This window comes from Apodemus sylvaticus, chromosome 18, assembly GCF_947179515.1.
Source record: "Apodemus sylvaticus chromosome 18, mApoSyl1.1, whole genome shotgun sequence".
NCBI classification, from domain to species: Eukaryota; Metazoa; Chordata; class Mammalia; order Rodentia; family Muridae; genus Apodemus; species Apodemus sylvaticus.
This window is the reverse complement of record NC_067489.1, coordinates 10,559,598-10,583,257: the sequence shown is the minus strand read 5'-3', so window position 1 is coordinate 10,583,257 and position 23,660 is coordinate 10,559,598. Positions and strand designations below refer to the sequence as shown.

Below are 23,660 nucleotides of genomic sequence, written 5' to 3'. Positions count from 1 at the left end.
GCCAAAGGCTATGCTCTTTAAATGCCTCCCTCCTTCCCTCCCTCCCTCCCTCCCTCCCTCCCTCCCTCCCTCCCTCCCTCCCCTGACCCCCAGGAAGCCAAAACATAGTTTAGTTTGAAAAAAGCTACAGAGATCAGTAGTGAGTTAGTTCTACCATGACTTGGAATAAGAATGAATCAGTAGCACAGTGACTGTAAAGATGGAAAGAAGATTTACTGTGAATTTTAAAGCAATGGACGGGGCTGTCTTCCAAGTATTTAACTCCTAGCCATTCATTAAGCCCCAGGAGTCAGATGGCAATTAGATCACCAGTGTGCCTTCTCTGCTGTGTGCGTGTGTATGTGTGTGTGTGCGCGTGTATGTGTATGTGTGTGTGTGCTCGCGCCCGTGTATGTGTGTGTGTTCTCTTAGTGTAGGGGAAGCAAGGCCTCAGCTTTTTCTGTCGGGCCAGACCCCCTGAGCCTCTGAGTAAAATGCCTCTGAGCTAAGGGAGTTGTGCTGGGTTGTTAGACAGAGGCGAGCGACTGAGGGATCTCTGACTGCTGTAGGGCGCTTACTGATACAAAGCATTCCATGGAATTCTGCTCAGGCTGAATAATGGTGCAGGATGGTTTTGAATCCCAGTGTCCCAGACTACCTTTCATGCAGCAGGTGGACTGGGTACACATATGGTTAGATACATGTGTGCATACACACATACATGCATGAATGCACAGAGAAATGCAAGTATACACACAGTTACATGCACACTCACACATACATGCATGAATGCACAGAGAAATGCAAGTATACACACAGTTACATACACACTCACACATACATGCACACACACACACACACCTTCCCCGTCCCTCCCCTGTCCTAACATTCATACAAGCAACCATCCCGTGTGGTGCTCATAGCCCTTCACTGCACCACAGTCTGCAACTGTGACGGCAGAATACACTCCCGAGGGCGAGTTTGGCCAAGGTGCAGAGGAGGCAGAGCTCTGCCCACAGGCTGCCAGATTGACAGGATGGTGCCTTTGAAACAGGAACTCGGACATCAAAGGTGGGATAACCCACTTTCGATATTTCGCTTTGGTTAAGACTAGACTCCCAACAATTGGCCTCTGTTTTCTGGCCAGTTTCTGGCTAAGCAAGCTCTCTTTTCCTTAGATACGGTGTCCTTGTCTCCCTGGGAGGGCCACTTGCAACCTGAAAGTGTGTGAATCTGGGCCAATAGGCCTGCCTCCCGGGGGCAACTTCTTCTTGGGTTTGTGCTGAGGCTAGAGCTGCCAGGCAGGCCGCCTGCACCACAGCCAGACTTCATACACAAGCTAACAATCGTGATAGTCTCATGGCTTCACGACCTGAAGGCTTCCCATCAAGGGTTCCAAGCCCCACTCCAAAGTAACTGCCCACTCTGCCTGGGAAGGCTGCAGTCTCCGGCCAATCACATCCTCTGGTACCAAGAAGGACCAAGACCAACAACTGACTCTGCATGGATGCTCGGCCCACCCTATACTCTACCACCCAGACCTACCCACAATGCTGAGGGAGCTTAGGACACACCAGGAGGGCTGCAAAGATCATGGGGCTACAAAGGCACCGTGCGCCATGACGCATTCTGTATATAACACAGCACAGGGCTGGGCTGATCAAAATGTACAGAGATGAAGATTAATCCCGTAAGATTAACACACAAGGAAAGAAGAAAACCAGATGACAGGGGAAAGATCATGCATAACCACTGCTGTAAACCTGACAGAAAGGGCATCATGGACGGGGGAGCATAAACCAGATAATAGTAATAGGAAAGTCAGACAAAAACAAAACAAAACCAAAAAACAAACAAAACCCAACCAAGATTATACAAAACTCCCTGTGCATGTGCCTTCTCTAAGAAGGGCAAGCTACGAAAGCAAGCTGGGGTGAAACCAGAATACCACCAAAGGCAGATGGGACAGGAAGGGGACTGGTGGCTTCTGAATGGAAGACAGGGCTGGGGACATGGCTCCGGGCCAAGCTTTTGCTCTATGTGCAAGCACAAGACTCAGGTCAATCTCTAATACATTAAAGCTAATGAAGTAAGACAAAGAAAAATGGAAGTATGTTCTAAGTCATTATGAAAGTTTAGACAGTGTGTTTTTAATCTAACTAAGGCAAACTGTGCTAAGAATTATTTAAAAGCTGACGTACACTCATAGGAACAGAAAACGGGATACCACCTTCTGAAATCAACTTCAAAGACCTGTGACCTCCCCCTGGAATCAATCACTTCCTTTCCAACTTTCAAACAATCAATATTCCCACGCCATGCGGCATCAAAGAGAGGCCCGGAGAGCACAAGGCGTGGAGTCTGACAGCAAGGCCCAGCAACAACAGACAGGAGCCCAGGGCACCCCAGATAATGTTTGTCTCTAACAGTGCTCGGTGGGGTGGCGAGGAAGTCACCAGCCATTTTGAAAGCTCACTAACAAATATTCAGAAAGCACCAGGGCGAGAAACCCCACATCCTATTTCGGAGGTCTCATATACATGAGACTCCCTCCTTTGGAGAAGCAGGGGGGTCAGTAGGGCAGCTTTGGAGGTGCGTGCATAGGGCCTGCGACCAGTCCCTGGGGAGCTGTGAGCTCAGGTGTGCAGGTCTATGGGGTCAGCCCGGACATCTGGTGGGCATGCCTGCCATGCTGTGCCGCCGCAGCAAGGACAGTCCCTGGAAAAGCATTCCCCTGAAGCAGCAGCTGAAGCCTGTGACGAGAGCTAATGTGAGCCACAGTATCCCACCCACAGCAAGACGGGTTCCCAAGTTCAAAGAACAGCATGGGATTGCTTTACCCTCTCATCTGCTGGGAGGTGCACAGAGGGACCAGACAGCCAGGGAGGCAGAAGGGGGCTCTGAAGGAGAGATGTGACCCGGGCACATCTCCATCAGAACCCATCGGGATGGCTAGCTATGTGCAGCCGTGCAGTAGGAGGACTGGAGGGGGAGGGGCACACGTGGGAGCTGAGAGCTTCTGAGATGGTAAGGACTGGGCTCAGTGTTTGAGACTGTGAGGGCAGATGGGGCCAGTCACCACAGTGCCGCGTGCAACAATCATGGATGGAGAAGCCATCCCTGGGGAGGTGTCACACCCTTACGTGAAGGTGGGCTTGAGTGCTGGAGGAAGGATCGGGAGAGCATGGGAGAATTTAGAGCGCCCAACAGCCCTGGGGTGGGGCCCCAAGGCTGGTCTAGGTTAATCTGAGTCACTGCGGAACAGAAAGAAGCCCCGGGAAACCAACCTTAGAAAAAGTTTCCTAAAGGAGCGAGTTACACAGGTTTGGAAACAGGAATGACCAATGACTGGCCCCGTGGCGAGACTGACTTGTCGCCCAGAGTGGGCCGAGTGTGGGTACTTACCTGCAGCCTTGGTGTAGCTGGCTACAGAGCCGTTGACCAGGCCTGCATACAGGCCGTTCGGGGAGCAGGCCAAGCTCATGACTGTGGACTTGTCGGGTGTGCAGAAGTGCTGAAGCCTCACCTTCTTGCAGCCCTGACTGCTTTTGTAAATGGAAATGCTGCAAACGAAAGAGCACACATCAGCAGTCATGCGTGCGCCCGCCCGAGAGAGCACAGGGGGCCAATCAGCACCAGCAGGTGGCACATGTCCTCCTCCCCTCCCTCCTTCCTCCCCCAGGTTAACACACACTTGACCACTTTAAAAAAAAAAAAACACCCACATCCATTATGATTACATTCTTATAGCTTAAAAAGAAAGCCTGGGTCATAATTTATTTTCTTCCTATAAATTTTAGAATGTTAGTTTAATTTTCCATTAAATGGTGCTAAAGTTCCACCAATGATTATAATAAAGATATTGTTGCTTTATTCCAAAATGGAATAAGAGGCATGTTTTTAAGAAGAATTAACAGAAACTGGGGGCAAGCAGTGGGGAGCCTTCCCCTTTAAAAGACTATCAGATCTCTAATCAAACTGATTACCAGTAGCGGGCAACGGCAGAAGTCTTCCCCTTCCATCCTATATTGGGCTCACACTCCCTGAAGTAGGAGGTGGCATGGCTCCCACCGAGGACAATCCCTAAAACAGTGTTCTCTACCTTCCCTCTTCCGTGCCCAGGCAGATGGTGGGCACCTGGGGTGCTCTCGAGGGTGTGGCCTCCGGATCCTTGGCTTCCGTGGGCTCTTGGGGCTTCGACTCCTCTGCAGGAATGTATACCATACAGAGGATGCGCGACTCCACGTTGAAGCACTCGATGACTTTGGGGTTGGAATTTTGGAAGGAGACAATGGCGACCTGGCCCATCTGATTGCTACAGCTTCCAATCTAAGAGACAGGAGGCAAGGGACAAAGCTGTGACATCAGGCATGCTTCTGAAATTGCTACTACTTCTGATGATCCTGGCTACGGAGAAGCCTGACCCAGGAAGATACTGATTTCCATGTGTGAGTCACACTCAGAAAACGCAAACGAGGTGAGAGGATTCTGAAGAGAGCCTGTTTTTCTTTTCAACGTGTTTAAATTTGGCTGTTTTAAGTTTTCTGTAACATGGATACAACTTTATTTTCAAAGTGGCAAGTATACACATCCAACACCAGACACTCATTTCCACACGACTATAGGGGCCTAGTCACACAATCACTTTATAACGTGCTGAAGGGCAAATTAGAGCTAGTGTTAAGGAAGCTGGTGTCAAGGTGCCACAGCACTCTCCCTTAGTGGAAAGATAAGCCTTTCAAGAAGCAAAAACTGAAAAGAACCCAGCCCAAAGGAGGTCACTGCAGGAGCACACTGTGTGCAGACAGGGAGCACGCTATGCACTCCTCCCTCCAACCCAGAGCATGCTGTCGTACCTTCCTCCCTCTCCTGCATGTATTCTACGCTACAAGGAAGCAAGCCCCTCGGACCCTGTCGGGAGGGAGGGCCAGCCGTCAGGGCCCCCGGTCACAGGCGAGTGTGTATGCCTGCCTGCCATGTGTCTGTGTGTGCACCAAGTGCGGCAGCTGTGCACAAATCTGCTCAGAAGGAACCTTCCACCCATCTCTGCTGGTCCCTGTGTAGGCACACTGAGACAGCAGCTGGCCACGCTGCTGCTGCTGTTGCTGCTGCTGCTGTTGCTGCTGCTGCTGCTGCGTTCTGAACACTACTAGCAACAGCTCTGAGCAGCGGCTCTGCCTGGACAGGGATGCCAACTTTGAGCAATGCGTACTGAGAGGGGAAGTGGGAGGAGTCAGAGGCCAAGGACCCAGGCCAGGGGATGTTCTTCTAGTGTGCAAGAACTGGAAAGCACTAGTGCAATTGAGCCCAGACTCAGTGTAGGACAAATTCATCCCAGCCATGACACAAGTGTAAAAAGCCAGCAAAGTTTTGAAAGGTCTCAGGGAGCCTGTGTGGTGAGACACCAGAGCATGACACGCCCAAGCCACCATTGCAGCATTTATGTTCATCAACTTGGGTCTTTATTCTGCTGTAAGATTCTTAGATGAAGAAGGACAGAAGCCAACATTTTAATACCCGAGTCCAAACCTCACAGGGAGAGCTGTGTTTGGAAATCTAACCTGGTAGCCTCTGTTCAACTGCCCTCAGCCACCTACCAGCTCTTCGTCAACTGGCCCCTAGCAACAAACAAGCAAAGGTGCTTACCCACAGGAAGCCGCGGGCTGTGGAGGGTGAGGCTGGTTGACTTTCATTGCCCAGGTAAGGTTCAGGGTTATAAGCTGCACATTCAATCTGCAATGGAATAATACAACATTGTAGAGTCAAAATATTTCCCATCCTTGCTTGGCTGAACCAGTCTTTCAAGTTGGTTTTGCAGACATGGATTCTCAAGGTCTTTTGTGGTTTTGTCTTAGAACCCCCTTGGCCATGTCAAAAGCCAGCTGGGCATGCTAAATCAGCAGGAGGACCCAGTGAGGGGCAGGGAAGCCAATGGTATGGCTACCAGCCTTCCTGAGATGTGAGCTGCGGAGGTGCACAGGGCCAGAGTTCTGAGGCTTCCAAAGCTTGCTCTCTTGAGCTGGGGATGAGATAGTCCCCAGGAAGTGGATTAGGGGCCAGGAATGAAGGAGAGAGACAACCGTGTCAAGTTACTTCTTAAAGGAAGACATGGTACTGTGTCTGTCACGGTGCCTGGGAGAGACGGAGCACACTACATCAAGCAGATAAAGGCATTGGAGTCCTGACCTTCTACAGAGAAGGACTGTTGATGGAACTGGGGTATCACAGAAGAGGAAGATGCTGGACCACAGTGGGTGGGGGGCATCCAATAGCCTTAGCCAGGAGCACACCACGCAGACAATGGCTGAGCCTCATTGGTGGGCTCCCAGCAATCATCTCCATGGCTACCAAAACCATTTCCTCTCAGCTAATAGTCACAGGGCCCAACACTAGCGTTCCCCAAGTGAGTCCCCTGCAAAGGCAGGCACCACCTGCCGGGTCCTCACCTTGAACTCTGGCTGCTTGGCCACCATCACAGGCATGTGTCCCACCAGGAGAGGGTGTGTCTCCTTCTTGGCTAGGTTGCCATCGTCATCCACGCAGAACCATCCCATGTGGTTCTCCTCCTCTGTGGGCACATTCAGAGAGCAGAGCTAAGCTACTGGGGTGAATGTGAGCGCCCCTCATGTCCCAGCAGCTGTACCCAACCCTCCACATTGTGTGAGCAAGAATGATACTATCTTGGGAAGCAACACTGCCTTCCTCTCCCTAACTGGTTGCGGGGGAGGGGAGGAGGCCACTTGCTGCCACAGCCCACCAACATGTCATGGGCCCTCGTGCTCCCTGTCTGTTCCTGAACTGAATGTGCCAGCAAGATGGGCTGGGTCCACCCAGATTCATCAAAGCATTCGTAAACATGATGACAACGTAATTTGCTCCTAAAGAAGATGGTTGCCTTAGCCCTGAGTGAGCACAGGACTTACCTTCATGCCACCTCACAAGGTGTTGTCCCTTTTCGTATAGAGGCACAACCCAGTGAATCACCCAGGAGGGGACAAAGAGCTTGTCCCACCCAGGAGGGGACAAAGGGTCCTCAGCCAGGCCAGGGCACTCCCTTTCACAGTAAGAGTCTTTTTCCTTTCCCTAAGCATTGCTTTCTAGGGATCAGCAACAGCCGACTTCTGATTTATTCTCGGGCGGCTCTTCAGACAGTCTGAACTCAGGAGAGGATTTCACAAATGGGCGTATACACCTACCCATATACAGGTAATCAGTCACAGGAACAGACACCCCACACCTGCACACACACACCAGCATTCACTCACAGGCCACATATATGCACACACATAGCACTGAAGTACACGCTTGAGTAAAAGAGATCTGTGTGTATGAGTTCCATATAAGTTCTATAGAGAAGGATCTCTATGTAGACCCTCCTGCCTGCCTGCTTACCTGCCTACCTATCATCCTTCAGTCTATATATCCATCTGTCTACCTAATTCTCTATCACCTAACAATCTATCTACCTACATTTTGTCTATCTACTTTATTATAGTTTATCTATCAATTAGATAAACTTACCTATTATTTCTTGTCTACCTACCTATCATCCATCTCTATCTGTCTATCTGTCTATCTATCTATTCATTTATCCATCCATCCATCCACCCACCCACCTACCTACCTACATAGGCTTAAAGGATAGATGAACCAGCAAACAGTTCTAACACCACATCTAGCCAAAGGAAAACCACAGGGCCGATGTTTCAGGCTTGGAGTCCTGAGTGACAAGATGGGACACACTGTACTCCCTGTCGCAGGAGGGGGTTAGCACAGAGGCTGAGATGCTGTATCCTTTCTGCTCCTTGTAAACTTCCCCATGCTGGGACTTTCAGGCTCTGGACCAGGACTACAGCCTCAGGGGTCCATCCTCGTGCTCAGTAGTCACATTATACAAGGGTGTCATACCACAGTAGAAGCCACTGGTGCCTTCTGCAGGCCCTGAGTTATAATACAAACTTGTCACTTAACTTTTCCACTTAAAGCTTAAAGCTATGCTTCTGGGTCACAGGAGGTTCCTCTCTGCCCTGGTTTCACCCTCTCAGGTGTATGCATGATCGCATGACCTCTCCAACAATCCTGAACACCCTTTACTTAACAGAGCATGCCCAGTTGGCTTAAACCCTGTGTCTTACCAAGGGCCAGCTTGGCCATCTGCAGGCTGCTGACCCAGGACTCCTTGATGGCAGGTGTAAACGTATTGAACACAGCAGTGAAGAACGTGGGCCGCCCTGACCTGCAGAAGAGACACATCCCCTTTAGAGGCAGCACGGTACACATACAGTTAGTCTGCACAGTCCACCATGTAAGGAGCCACTGAGCCAGAAAACACATCTCACAAAGGACAGATCTGGTTTTTTTTTTTTGTTTTAAAATTACTGACTTGTCCTGCTTTCCCGGGAGCTGTAACTGAATCCTGCAGCGGTCGGCAGCTCTGATCGCATCTTCTTTCCTTAAGATCAGCCGTTGTAAGCCCGACGTCCAGTCATGGGCTACTGACTGGTTTAGGTTCTATAGAGGAAAGATGTGTTTATTAGCTTTTGTTGCTTTTGCTTTGTTTTGAGACAAGGTCTCACTCTAGCCGAGGTTGGCCTGGAAGGATGCGGCCCAGGCAATCCTCCTGCCTCATGCCACCAAGGGCTGTGAGTATAGGCATGCGCCAGCACACTTGGCTTGCACACACATTTAGAAGAAGAGAGAAAGCAGAGCTCCGTCATGGAAACCCCAGGGAGACTCGGTTGTGCTCATGTTCAGTTACAAACTCCCTCGGGGTTGATCACGCAGAGACATAATTGAGGCTCAAGCACTGCAGCAGGGAGGAAAGCCATACTGGCTGAGCTGGGCCTGCTCCTCACAGATGTCCGAGAGCCCCAATCTGGAGAACTCGGAGACAAAGCTGTGCTCACAGACATGGAGGCCCCGTTACCTGATAGCTCCCTCGGAGATTTCCTATCAGCTGCGAGATCTGGCCGACCACATTCAGGTCATGCAGTAGGTTCTGCAGATCCTGGTACAGCTGCCCTGGCCCCATGTAAACTTTGTCTGAAAACAAGAAGGAGGGAGGAGAGCTGTTTACCCCCTGCCTGGGGCGGCACCGAATTACATTTTAGTTTTGCTTTGCTTTTTTAAAGTTGGGGAGGACCTAGGATGATCCTCTAGGATTTTTAAAAAATAAATGGCTTCAGGCATTTTCGAGTTGTTCCTTTGCTACTTGCTATTCTGAAACAATTTCACACGTATAAAATGATGCCCTCCACCTGCCTTACAAGAGGTTGGCATCTTGTCACACAGAACTGTGTGCTGTGAGGCGCAAGGCTGACACAGACCTCACTGCACCTCATATCCAAAGGCCATCGCTTTCTGCTCAGTGCTCTTGTCCTGGTCCAGCCCACATCCCTGCACTCCAGGAGTGTCCCAGCCTCCACCTGCACCCAGACTGGAACAGCATCAGTCTGTCTTTGATGAATTCGACTCTTTTCAAAGACACTGATGAATTATCTTATAGATTGTCTCACAATTCGATTGGTAATTTATAACCAAGAGAGAGGGAAACGGAGAGGGAGAGGGAGAGGGAGAGGAAGAGGGAGAGGGAGAGGGAGAGGGAGAGAGAGGGAATCGAAAAGAATTTCAGGCTGTTCCCAAAGTTCTAAGGAGTTGAGAATGACCTTGAACTCACGACCCTCTTGCCTCTACCTTGGGATGGCTAAGATCCTAAGTGTGTATCACCTCGCTGTATTATGTAGCTCTGGGAATGAGACTCAGGGCTTGACGCATACTGGGAAAGCACTTTGTCAACTCAGCTATATCCCAAGGCCCCTAGTTTTACACATAATCATTATTGGTAAGAAATACTAGATGTGAAATTTAACCTCAATCAAACCTCTAATCCCTGGGGGATCACCAACACCACAGAGTTCCCACAGTTGGTTCTTACCAGTCAACCCTCAATAGCCAGGCCAGCTATTGAGGGCTGTGGAAGGCTTGAGGGGCTCGGGGGTGATCGCATGTGCTGTACCTCCAGACAGGCACATGAATGCTGAGAATAGACCCTCAGCCTCCAAGCTGACTTGGAAACAACCCAACATCATGCAGAGCCAGGAGGGCTCTGAACTCAGGACCACACTCAAAGCCGAGGCTGCAAACCCGCACGCTGTTCATCCTGGCCGTTTCCCACTTCCCAGAGCATAAATCCTCACCACGGGGCCAGCCTTGGAAAGAGCTGGACTTCAGAGTCAGTAGTAGAGATTCATTTGAGCTGAACAGAGCATGGGGCCTTGGTGTCTGGGTCTCAGTGGAATGGCTGCCTGGCTGGCTGGCCACAGCTCTGCCTCTGGGGTCCCGGATAAGCCGTGCCCAGCTGGGTTTCAGACTCTGCTGCTAACCTCTTCAACCTCACAGTAATCCTGATCGAGAGGTCTGCAAGCTCACTTTGCACTCTGTCCTGAGAGCCACACAGCTTGTCTCAGCCTTCATTCTGTCCCACTACGTCACTGCATCAAAGCAGAGGTACAGCTGGATCATGATAAAGACTCCATAACTGCATGTATCTCAAACACCCGTTGCCTCACGGAGGATGAAGCACTCTGTATAAAGACAGTATCCCATGAGCGGCTACTCAGAATGTGGATCTGATTCTACCCCGGTTCATGCATTCCTGAGCTAAGTGCCCCTCGGTGTCACCACACGAGGAGTAGATTGTGCCGATGCGTTATTATGAAAATACCCTGCCGTTCTGAGACTGGAGCTTCACCGCACCGCACGGCTTAGCAAATAATACATCTTGAGGTCACTTAAGACTCAAGATGGGATATGTTCTGTTGTCTTAGTCAGGGTTTCTGTTCCTGCACAAAACATCACCACCAAGAAACAAGTTGGGGGAGGAAAGGGTTTATTCAGCTGACACTTCCATACTGCTGTTCATCACTAAAGGAAGTCAGGACTGGAACTCAAGCAGAGCAGGAAGCAGGAAGCAGGAGCTGATGCAGAGGCCATGGAGGGATGTTATTTATTGGCTTGCTTCCCCTGGCTTGCTCAGCCTGCTCTCTTATAGAACCCAAGACTACCAACCCAGGGATGGTACCACCCACAAGGGCCCTCCCTCCTGGATCACTAATTGAGAAAATGCCTTATAGCTGGATCCTACAGAGGCACGTCCTCAACTGTAGCTCCTCTCTCTGTGATGACCCCAGCCTGTGTTAAACTGACACACAAAACCAACAGGCACCCAGACTATTTAGCTGCTTTTAAGAGAACTATGTAACTATCAGCCTTGCTTTCATTTCCCATGTAACCAACGTTTACAACCCAAGCTAATACACAGCTTTAATCCTACGATATGTACTCTGCTATACCCCCGTCCCAGAGTGCAATGCACAAGTGTATGTGTATGTTACGGTAATAAATGCTGGAAACAGCAATTAGTTGAAAGGAATCATATGCAATCAATACCACACAGACTCCGAGAAGAGCACACGGGTATTGCTTGGCAACCTCTGCTTTATGTTTGCTGCCTAGGTTACCAGGGTTCGTGAGTACCAGGCAGTTTCGTCCCTTAAGGACTTTTGTAAAGCATCCCTCATTCTTTCCCCCGTGTGATGCTTTCTGTGCTGTTCAATAAAAGACAGAGCAAAGGACCTTTGTGAGGGACAGAGAGACAGGGACAGGGACAGACAAGACAGAATGCAGGCAGGCACAGACTCAGATTCTTACAACAGACGATTGTAGGCAGAGACTGTTAGCTACAAACAGGCAGAAGACAGAGAGAAGCTCTAACATGGGCTCGCTCTTGGTTAAACTGCTCCAGGGACAGGGCTTTGACTTCCTTCCTTCATGCAATACTCATGACTCTTAACTTATCACTGATGACTTTAACTGATGTAGTCAACGTCCTAGGCGTATCTATACGCATAGTGACTATATTTTTCTCTGTTTACAAACCAAAATATTTTAACCTGGTAACTCATCTATTGCTTTCCCTTGTGAACTCTTGAGAACAAATTGTGCATGCTGGCTTGCAGTGATGCTATAAACGCTGCACCCACTTTCGCCATCTATCAGCATCTACGTTACATTAGCTTTACAACTCTTAATGAACTTTGACTTCTCCTGCTAGTTCGCAGCCCAGGAATAGCTCCAGGGCTTTCAAAACAACTCCCATCACGAAACCCCTCGCACCCTGTCCTTGCCTCTGTTCTCTCTGCTCTCCACCACTGGACTATCGTCTAACCAAAACCCATATCCAGTTTTAGCCCCCAAATAGTGTAGTTTTATTTGTAGTGGTGTTCAGTTGATGAACCCTTAGAGGGCAGGTGTCCCAGCTGGTCACAGTCACACCTCAGGCCACCGTGCATGACAAATGTCACATAGCAGAAGTCTGCACAACAAAGGCAGGTCTATACAAGGCAGCCTAGGGGCTCACTCCCCACCCAAGAACCAGAAGGGTCACCAACTTCCTGGCAAGTGTTTCCAAACCGAACATGTCATAAATATGCCATTGGTGGTAGATTTGGAAAGAAACATTTCTCCCTCCCACTCCCCTTGCCAGCAAGCGAGCAAGCCACGTGTTTAAGCGGAGAAAATGTTTCTACTTAAACCAGCCATTCCTGGATCCCCCTAAGCTGGAAGCTGTTTCTAGGCTCTTCCTCTGCTGTCCACTTCCCTCTGAGGAGCACAAGTGATGGGCGGCCCAGCAGAGTCCTGAGCAGAGGCTGAGGGAGAGCGAGGAGGTGACCTGAGACAGAAGGGTCTGAAGGAAGGCTGCTGGCCTCACCTGGCACACCTGGAGACCTTCCTCAGAAGGGAAGAAATATGGGGACACAGCCCGCAGTCAACTGTGTCCTCCCACTCAGGGAAGAGACAATGGGGCTGCATCATGGCTATACCTTACCCAACAAACGTTTTACCCATCTCCTCAGTTTAAGAAGTATTTAAAAGGAAAGAACACTATGTGTGTGCACACACATCCACACACACCATCTCTGGTGTGAACCAAGGGCAAGAAGAGAAACTACTTTCTTCTCAGTAAACCAGAGAACTCCTTTATAAGGAGACCACAAGGAGTGTGCCCACCTCCGTCCAGCACAGGAAAATGTACCAAGTGCCACTGGAGCCTTAGCAGCAGATGCTGGGGACACAGAAGAAGAAGAACAGGAAACCACCATGAAAGGTCCCAGTGACAGGCTCCAAGCTTAGCACCTCCGCTCAAGGTGAAAACTGAAAACAGCAGACCTCACAGCAGAGCACTCTCAGATGCTACTCTGTGCAGAGGAGAACCAATCTTGCTTTCTAGCCTAAATTTCATCAAGTCATAATACATAGTCAGACATTTTGTTAGCACTCTTTACCAGCTACATGGTTATAAATCCCAAGAATTTTAGATTTGTGGGCTGACTCTATGGCTGGTTGGCACACAATTGCACTGCATCATTTCTGGGCTTTCTCACAGACATGGCCTTCTGCACTGTGCGTGTGCAAACACACACACACACACACACACACACACACCACCGTTTCCATGGAAGTCCCTAGAACTAGTTAGAAAATGCAGGGAGTAAGCCGAATGGAATCTAATGTGACAAACAAGGAAGGGGCTGTGTGGCTAACAGCCAGGGCATCTACAATATACCCGAGTGTGGGAGACTCTGACATGACCCTCGCCTAGTCTGGAAACTCAACTGTCTCTGATACTGGCTGAGGGCTGTCAGGGGCAAAGGGTTTCCCATGCCCGGGGCAAGGCTCTTCTACAGGGTGTGGGTTGTAAAGTGAGGGACGCAGGAGCGGGTGTGAAGGGGAACAGTCATTGCTGAGTCAGGACAGGCTCCCAGGTGTGGCCCCCTGCAGCGGCCACCAACCTCATCTCCAGGCAAACATCCCCCCCAACACTCCCTCTGAGTTTCCCATATCTCCTGAGAGCCAGCAGGAACTGTGAGAAATTGCTACCCTCTGGTAGAGCAACCAGCTCCAGGCTGCGCCCCTGTCCTACCTTCCCAAAGGTCTCCTTCCCTGGGTTCAGTCCTCTGATACCTGGTGCTTATTGACAGCAAAATCCAAGGTTCCCAGTTGGCTTCTGTGTGTGGTGAGAGGGGTCAAGCCCTCCTGCGTGTGAATAGCCAGCTTTTCTGGCACCATTAGGCAAAGAGCTTTTATACTAGACCCCAAAAGCAGAGGTAACAAAATCAAGAACAGAAGAACGGCATTGTATCAAACTGAGACGTTTCTATACAGCAAACGGAGCTGATAGGCCTCGAACAACATAAGACTGTCTGCCTGCAAGTTAACACGTCACAAAGGGCAGCATCTGCCATCCCTAATGAAGCCCAACTAATGCGGTTAAAAACAGGCAAATGTTCCGTACAGACATGTCTGAGAGTAAATACACAAATGCCCAATGAGTCCATGAAGAAAAATCCCACGTCACGAAGCACCGTGGAAAGCCACGTGGAACGTCACATCACACCAGTGAGAACGGCCATCATAAAAAACAAAATAGCACATATGGTGAGAACTCGGAGAAAGGGAAATTATCACTTGGTGCTGATGGGGATCGTAGGTTATTAGTATAGTCACCCACAGGGAACAGCAGGGAGGTGCTCAAAAAAACCCCAAACAAGCATTCCATGTGCTCTGGCTATCCTACCTGAGCGTGTATCGGAGGGAATAAAGATGGGGTGTCAGGCACACCTGGGCGATTTCAGCCCTTGTCACAAGTGCCGGACACAGAACCAGTAGCAGTGTCCTTAAGCAGACAGAGCTGATAAGGAGAGAGGTGACTGGAAGAAAGAAGAAAGAAAGAAGAGCAGAGAAAAGACTAGGAGGTGGTGGAATTAAGTACTCAGGTCAGAAAGAACACGTTATGTCAGGACCGAAATGTCACACTGTGCCCCACGTGTTAACCAAAAGTTGAAAGGCAACAAACGTTCAAGGAGACGGAAACACTAGGGACCTTGTTCGACCATTATGTTTTGGGTTCGGATGTCAAATAATCATATTATCTGACGTGTGTAAACTCAGCAAGGATGTAGAAGTAACCGGGAGGATGTGTCCTTATTTTGATGGGAAGGACCAAAAAGTCAAGTGGGAGCCTACACATTGAGTCCCCAGGCTCCCCGTGGACTGTGTGCTGGCTAAGCTAATACAAAATAACCATCTGACTCAGAAAATGGAGACCCGTTTCCTTGGTCTGTTACCGGCGTGCACAGGGGCAGGTTACCCTGCAGAAATGCAACAGATAGCCCACCACCAGCTTTCTCTTCCCAACCATGAGCCACAGTCGGAAAAGTCAGTGAGACATTTTAAACTGTCCCCTACCCACCCCCCAGAAAAGTTTGCAATGTAATTTCAGGAGATCTGAACACTTAACCTAACCCATGGGTGCCTAGAGGAGCCCAGGTCACTGGTTGCCAGGCCTCTTTCTGTATTCAAAGTCCATCATGGAAATTCAAGGCAACTAACACTCGTGCCCTGCCTCTGTCTGAAGCCCATTTTCTGGGGGCTTGGAGCTGTGCAGGGGCAGCTCCTGGCTGCTTCTGCTGGCACAGCCTCACCCTTCCCCAGCACTGGTTGCTAGGCAGTGACACCCACGCTCTGCCTCCAACACAAAACAACAGACCAAGCTCCCAAAGCTGAATGTTACAGTCATTCAAACAGCACAGAAGTCATATGACTTCAACGAGAACAAGAACTTCTACCTAGCTTCTCCAAATGTCCTGAGATAACAAGTCCCAGGGAAGGGGAAAGGACGCACAGAGGCCAAACTCTAAAGGAAGCACAAGGGAGACTAGGGGACCTCTGCATCCTGAGTGAGCTAACAGTTCAGCCTGCTGCCTGCGGTGTGACTAGCTGGAGGGCTGCTCATTTGATCCTAAAGACAGGTGACTCTGGACACACCCAGTCCAGCCCTTTCCCAGTATCTAGTGTTAGAGCAGCAAGAGCGCTGTCTGCAACAGCAATAGCAGACCTCTCACACGCAGGAAGACACCCATTACCGAAGTCTACATGCACATAACACAACTTGAAGGCATGAATTCTCTCTTCTACCATGTAGGCAGCGGAGATCAAGCACAGGCCAGCCAGTCAGGCTTGGTGGTAAGCGCCTGCTGAGCCGTCTTACCAGCCATACATCCGAAGTGCCTAACCATCAAGAGAGAGAAAAGTCAAACCGTTCCTGTCTGCGATTATGATGACGACGGCTTCACCAACTTGGAAGCGCTCCGTGCGTTTCGCTTTACACATATGCATCAAAGCATCGCATCTGACATTTTGGATACATTCCAGCTGGCATTCAATTAGCCCCCAGCAGGTGAGCAAGAACGGCCGAGCATCGCACCACTCACACACACACACACACACACACACACACACACACACACACACACACACGGCACTTCAAGACTTAGTAATCGCTGCTGTGTGTGACAGACACTCAGATGAAGACTCACTGCGTCTCAGGCAGCAAGAGGGTTAACGTGGGCCTTCTCTAGTTCTCTGTTCCTAAGAAAGAAGGGGCATCCCAGGGGTAGTCTCCTGGGGACCCCAGGGCTGGCTGGATGGACTTCTACAGTCACCCCAGAACCACGTCTCCTTCAGGAGTACCTGCACCAGAACAGCTGCAAGCTGGGGTCACCAGCTGTGTGCACACATGCAAGGGTGAGTCGGGGTGCCCACGTCAATCTGCAGAACCCTCTGTCTCTCCAGCACCTAGGTTTTAAAAGACACTGTTTCTGAGAACACAGGCTCCCTTTTATCTGCCAAAGCTTTTACTCCTGAAACCCTATTATGAGATGTGCCACACAGTGCACACTGTCTGTGTGTCAGAAAGTCTACTCCTAGAATTCTCTTCAAGGTAGTCTGATCTATGCTGCGTTTGCCTGCAGCTCACAGGACCCAGCACCTGGTTCATCACAGGCTCATAATAAATAACAATGAACAACAATAGTACATCGTTAAACTGCAAGGCCCACTGGGAACTGCAGGGCTCTTAACTCGTCCTGAAGATCCCATCTATACTGCACACTGTAAAGCTGGAGGGTAAGGAATGGCGAATCAAGGGAGACGTTAACAGATGAAGTCACACGCCCCCTAAGCTACCACCTCAAAGGGCACTCCACCACAGTACCAGCAGCAGGAACAGATGTGCCATGACAAGGCATGGGCGCACCCACTGTGAGAAGCAGAGCGAATCTCGAGAAGGCGGAACAACTGCCTCACTGCTGAAGAGTGTCAAACGCTGCTGCCAGAAACCGCCGTTCCCTGAGGTAATCTCCAGGCTTGCTTAAAGGCAGAAAATCAACACCGGCCTGCAAGGTGTGGACTGCAGGTCTCTGAGGACTCCCCACATTCTTAACAGGATATACAGCAATGCTCCTGAGCTCAGCATGAGGGCAGCACCCCTCTCTCCTGGGGAGTAGCTCCCCTGGGCTGCTCCACACTCGCCATCCCACCCCACAGCCCACCCTCAGATAGTGGGCGAGCCCGGCTCTGCGCCATGCCACCGGCTGGCTCCTCTTCTCCCCAGGTTCCTGTTGTTAGCGCCTGCTGTGACCTTCTCTCCCTGTGCGATGGGAGAGCAGGTTCTCCGGACGACTCAGCTTCGCACAGAAGTTGGGATGCAAAGGTCGTAGCAACGCGCAGCCCTCCAGGGACACGAACCCTCCGGGTTTTCCTTCCACAGAAGCTGGTCAAGGCACTCTGCTTTGTACTTTCTCTTAATGTTTCTTACTGATCCTGACCCCATTCTGCATTTGGTTAGTATACATCAGCAACTGAAGGATGTTTTCTAAAATGTAAGTCTGTGTCCGCTCTGAATCTGTGTCATCGATGGCTCTCTGAATACGGAGGATCGATCACAGCTACGAACAAAACCTTAGGACTGAGGGCAGTATAAAGCTGTCATTGCTGCTCACGGGCACAACACAAACTGCCATCGACACTCCCAAGTAATTTAAGGGGAATGGTGAAGACAGTGCAGTGTAGAGAGATAGTCGGTTCCCCTAGGATCAAATTTGAATGAATTGTGACAGTTTGGGAAGACAATCCCCTCCTGCAGCCCGTCCTCCTCTCTTCCTTCCCTCTTCCTTCTGCTCACCTCCCTGTAACCCACCAGGCTGTTCTAAGCTACTCTGCGGTATTTCAGTACTAGCTGAGAGTCTAGACAAAGGTGTGCCTTGCTGTAAGTGGGGCACATTCAAGAGTCTAATGGCTGACACTGTGCTCAAAGAACTAGCCTACTAGACAACGGATGACAAAACAGAATGACCTAGCATCCTGGGACTGAGAGAGGGATGTCCCCTGCATGCTCATGTCCAACCAATAGGCCGAGAGAGTTTCTGTGCCTGCTTTCATGTTTCTGGATGTGTCAGAAACAAATTAATCTGAAGGTTAATGCTTGTTAAGGTTTATGGAGAGCTTCCATTCACCGGTTTAATCTGTCCAGAGCAGAAGTCACAGTCGGAATTAAATCTAGCTAGTCCTTGCTCAGGTTTAAAAAGGCAGAGGAGGGCATGGCAATGGTGTCTGCTCTGATCAAACTCTCCAGGCCAAACTGTGACCGGTGGTAGCAATTCCAACCACCGTGCAGTGCTGAGTCCACAACCCATAGAACTGCCGTCCTTCCTCTGTGCACTGCTGAGTCATCACCTCACAGCAGTGCCATCCTCCCATTGTGCAGTGCTGAGTCATCACACCACAGCACAGCTGTCCTCCCACTGTGCAATGCCAAGTCACCCACAGCACTGCTGTCCCTCCCCTGTGCACTGCTGAGTCACCCACAGCACTGCTGTCCCTCCCCTGTGCACTGCTGAGTCACCCACAGCACTGCTGTCCCTCCCCTGTGCAGTGCTGAGTCCTCACTCCACAGCACTGCCATCCTCCCACTGTGCATGGCTGAGTCAGCCACAGCACTGCTGTCCCTCCCCTGTGCAGTGCTGAGTCCTCACCCCACAGCACTGCCATCCTCCCACTGTGCAGTGCTGAGTCCTCACCCACAGCACTGCTGTCCCTCCCCTGTGCAGTGCTGAGTCCTCACCCCACAGCACTGCCGTCCTCCCACTGTGCAGTGCTGAGTCCTCACCCCACAGCACTGCCGTCCTCCCACTGTGCAGTGCTGAGTCCTCATCCCACAGCACTGCCGTCCTCCCACTGTGCACTGCTGAGTCAGCCACAGCACTGCCGCCCCCACTCTACTGTGAAGGCACATGCATACATGCATGAGCTGGCCATGGGGAACCATAGAAAAGAGGAGACAGCCAGCAGTGAGCAGAGCCTGCCCATGGTCTTCACACCCGGCCTTTGACCAATTCACTGCTGTGTTGGAGCCAATGCGACTCAGAGACAGGGGTCCATCATACCAGACTGACAGATTGCGCTGTCCCAACAGATGCACCATCCCAGCTCCAGTGGGGAACGGGGACCGGGCTCCTGGGCAGGGCTCACTTACGTGGCTTTGCTACCACGGCCAGGCTCTCGGGTGGGTGTGCAGCGTGGTGCCGACAGTGCTCCCCGGAGCCAGAGCTTCCATTGTACTCAATCACGTCCACGTGGCCTAGAGGGACACTCCATTTGAGCAGGTACCTCTGGTTCATCACGGCATGGCTTTCGTGTGAGTTCCTAGGAGAAACAGAAGGCTGATAATTTAGGGATTTCCATGGACCAAGCTCTGGTGCCTCTGGTCCCTCACGCAGCCCTGAGCAGACGTCTAACTGTCATGGCTCTCAGAATCCTCATGCAAACAGCAGTCACTGGCTCCAGCTAAGACCTCCATCAGGAAGCGCAGGGGAAATCCCCTGTATAATCCCACCAGGACCTGAGAACTCACAGCCACGGTGTCTGAGGATTTGGAGAAACTCTCCTAAATGTGCAGAAATGTTCTTTGATAGTTTTGTCCAGGCTGGCTCCAGCTACCCCCCCCCACCCCTTATTCCTATGCAGTTTACTTTACAACCACATCAGTAAAATTCAGTCACAGCCCACACTCTACGACTAAAGCATTTGCTGACTATACAGAGGTGAAACGAAAATCTTCTCTTCTTCTATCATAACAGATACAGAGAAACACAAACACCTGTGACCAGAGCAGATACTGAGCCTGTAGCTCATGTAATTATGCACATGCATGTGACAGCCATGCACACAGCCTCTGCATGGCCACCCTGACCCTCGTGGTCACCGCCCTTCATTTGCTGACAAGGAGTCAGAGGCTTGGCGAGTGGATGACTCTGGCTCTCAAGAGTCACCCACATAGCCTCTGCCCAAATCCTGTGGTAGCAGGAGGAGGGTGGCCCCCTTCTCACAAGAACGGCGGTGGCAATAAAGGGTCAGGTGACAGTGGTGGGTGGCTGCATGGTTCCCAGTCTGCTCTCCAGGGGGTATGACCCCGACACCATGACATGCGCCTCGCATGGCTCCAGCACTCCTGCTAGTCCACTGTGTGCCACCAAAGGTTTGCCAACTGCAAGCCTGCAGAAGCTGCTCACCACCTAAGGGCGCTGGCTCCTCGTCAACCGTGCTATCCGAGAAAGTACCAAGGGCGCCTCGTTTAACCCGGGACCAGTTCCCTTCCACGCTACCTACCCTAGAGGATCCTGCCCTCCCAGATTTCCTCAGCTTAGCTCAGTGGCTGTGTGCTGGGGAACTGTCCTCATGCCAAACTGAGGGAAAGAACTAATGGGGACTAAGTATGGACAGACTCAAAGGTAAACATACTGGAAAAATTACCAATCGGGAGGTATATTTAGACAGTCAGCTATGTGACAACAAAGAGCCTCGGGTGACGGGGAGCGAGTGAGAGAACTCTGCTTGGGACCAGCTCCAGCACCAGTCTTCCTGGGTTCACCTGTGTGGCACATGATTTCTACCGGCAGACCCACCGACCGGCAGACCCACCGACCCGAAGACCCACCGACCCACCAACCCACCAACCCACTGACCCACTGGCCCACCAACCCACAGAATTTAAGTCAGCTCGCAGAACTGGGGCTACAGCGCAGGCCCAGAGTTTGTCTGTCATGAACAGTACTCTGGGTTTCACCCCCCAGCACTGCAAAATAAATAAACAGACAGACAGACAGACAGACAGACAGAAAAATAAATAAATACTAACACTGATGATAATTACAAAAACCTGCAGTGAGTTTCCTTTTATTGAGGCTCTGAGTTCCAGCGAGAGGGTAGATGCGGCCTCCCTCCCGTTCTCTGACGTACACAGCGTGTCGCTGTGAGACTGACAAGTTTTGAGGTCTTGTCCTTACCGTGAGCTTGCTGTGGCACACATCAGCACGTCATTCAGCATGAAGATTCGGCGCTGTTTGGTCTTGACGATTTCTCCCCGGTCATTGTAAACTGTCTCAATGACATCATCGGATCGGACGAGGTACCGGTTTCCAGTGCTGAGGAGCTGGAGGTTTGAAGAGACACCAGCGCGGGTCACCCATCTGGGTCCGTGTGAAGAAGAAGGCATCGGGCGCTCCCTAGTACGCAAGCTTCTACTGCCCACATTTTACGGCTTCTTCTCTGTAGGAAAGCCCAGCGCTCCCACTCACTCCTCCCCCCTCACAGAGAAGCCAGCCACTGTGCTGCTGAGTGACTTTAAACTACATATCTTACCGTCATCAGCTCTGGGGTGGTGTGGGGTGAGAGTCACTTACCAGCTGACTCTAAAGCAAAGGTAAATCTGTATCTAGACCCAATTTACTGTGGTCGATTTGCCGCTCATAGTGACAGCCCAGGGCTTCATGCATACCTACCCATCAGGAGCCCTACCACTGAGCTACACCCCCAGAAGCCATATTCAGACTTCTTACTGTCAGCCCCGCTCTATGTGACTGAACCAAGCACTCCCAGGTGTTCCCAGCCCCAGCCACCCCGACGGGTTAGCAGAGGGAATTATCCTAGTGACTAATAAGTTGTAAGCCTGGCTTGTCGGCACAGTGCAAAGCTACTTCGGCAAAGGGATGAGAGCAATCTCTCTGGACCTTGTTCAGATATCTCTCGTTTATGGCTTTTGCTATCTGTTTGATTTCACAGCGCTGGTCAGCATCCCTTTTCCTCTCGTTTAGCTTCTCCGCCAGGGTCTCGAGCTCCGTCAGAGCCATCTGAAGGGGCAGCCTGTCAGGATGTCCTTTGGCTGTGTTCTTCAGCATGTCCTGTGAGCAGGAGAGAGCATGCGTGGTCGGCAGGGATGCTGCTAACCCCAGCATTTGCAGACCATGCCCTCTGGCAGCTAGAGTGACAACGGGATGCCAGCCACCTCTGGAGGAGAGTCGGGGCCAGGAGAGGGATTAGAATCATCTCAACACTTAGCTGAACATCCAGCCAGCACTTTGTGTAAAAACAAAACTAGCTTAATACCTTACACTTCTGATTATGTGTGTATATATATATATATATATATATATATATATATATATATATACACACACACACACACACAGACACACAGACACACACACACACACACATATAATGTGGGTCCCTGGCATAGGAGTATGCTACTACCTCAGAAAGCCAACAGTGGCCAGGATGGACAGAGCGGGCAAACTGCTGCTTCTATTGGCGTCAAGCAAAGCCACCTGCTCACAGAAGTTCCCCAGCAGTGTTAAATATGCTACTGTGGCCTCTACTATACGGGCAGTTCTCAACCTGTGGGTCGTGACTCCCCCTTAGGGGCCATACATCAGATATTTACATCATAATTCCTAACAGTAGAAAGACTACAGTTATGAAGTAGCAAAGAAATCAGTTTATGGCTGGGGGTCACCACACCACGAGAAACTGTATTAAAGGGTTGAGAACCTGTACTATGCCAAGGTCAAGTCACCCAGCAGGGTCTGTGTGCTATCTCCCCGCAGTCTGCAGAGGCCCTGAGCCGCAGGGAGAGGTCCCAGTGCGTGGTGCCACACAGCTGTGCCCACGCTCCCCTCTGCTGCTCAGAACACAGGCTTTTCGCAGGTTGAGGCTGCTAAACCAGATCCAGCAGATCCACACAGAGTTTTCCCAACAGCGCGTAGTCACATGAGTCTCCGTGTCCCATCTGGGAATTCTCACAATATCTTAAACTTTCACATTACCTCCCTGCTGTGGACGTCTCTGATGCCACTGTCACCAATTGTTCTGGGGTACCGTCACCCATGTCACCCAAAGGCTGTGAGCACTGAAGCGTGTGTTCTACTGACCTACAGACAGGCCATGCCCTGAGCGATCTTTTTCTCCTTGGGCCTCCTGACACCTGAGACACAACAGTACTGACGAGGCTAATCAATGACCCCACAGTGGCCTCTGGAGAGTCCCAGACTTCCCGCTCTAAAGCAAAAGCTAGAAATGGAGCTGGCTGTGGTGACGCATGCCATCCCAGCATGACAGAAGCCGAGGGGGGAGGATCAGGAGTTAGAGGTTGAGACGACGTGGGTTCAAGACCAGCCTGAGCCCTCTGACCTGCTGCACAGCTGTACATGATCTGACCCACGGGCCTCGAGGGGAACTAAGTGTTCTCCTTCGGTGATGAGAAAGGGAACAATCCTGTCGCTGTTATGGGGGGAGGAATCAAATGGGCCAGCTACAGCATTTCCTCAAGTCGGCTAAGTGAAGAGACACCAACTGTCTTTAATCCCGCGAAGGCTGGACGAGGAAAGCCTGAGGTTGGCTAAGGCTGGATCGTGGGGCTTAAGCCCAGAAGACCTTTGTAACCTGAC

The 23,660-nt window shown here is 50.8% G+C and overlaps 1 protein-coding gene across 2 annotated transcripts in view; it reads right to left on the bottom strand.

The window, feature by feature from the left end:
• The window catches only part of Arhgef10 (Rho guanine nucleotide exchange factor 10), an 86,566-nt gene that overhangs the window by 16,707 nt on the left and 46,199 nt on the right, over positions 1-23,660 (bottom strand). For both annotated transcript variants that reach the window (XM_052162024.1, XM_052162025.1), the window contains 10 exons: positions 21,945-22,115; positions 21,222-21,367; positions 19,412-19,581; positions 8,906-9,021; positions 8,363-8,490; positions 8,115-8,215; positions 6,426-6,547; positions 5,626-5,712; positions 4,082-4,308; positions 3,385-3,542 (listed from right to left, as the gene is read on the bottom strand). In XM_052162024.1, the coding sequence (XP_052017984.1) occupies positions 3,385-3,542; positions 4,082-4,308; positions 5,626-5,712; positions 6,426-6,547; positions 8,115-8,215; positions 8,363-8,490; positions 8,906-9,021; positions 19,412-19,581; positions 21,222-21,367; positions 21,945-22,115 (1,426 nt within the window). The remainder of the gene's footprint in view (positions 1-3,384; positions 3,543-4,081; positions 4,309-5,625; positions 5,713-6,425; positions 6,548-8,114; positions 8,216-8,362; positions 8,491-8,905; positions 9,022-19,411; positions 19,582-21,221; positions 21,368-21,944; positions 22,116-23,660) is intronic.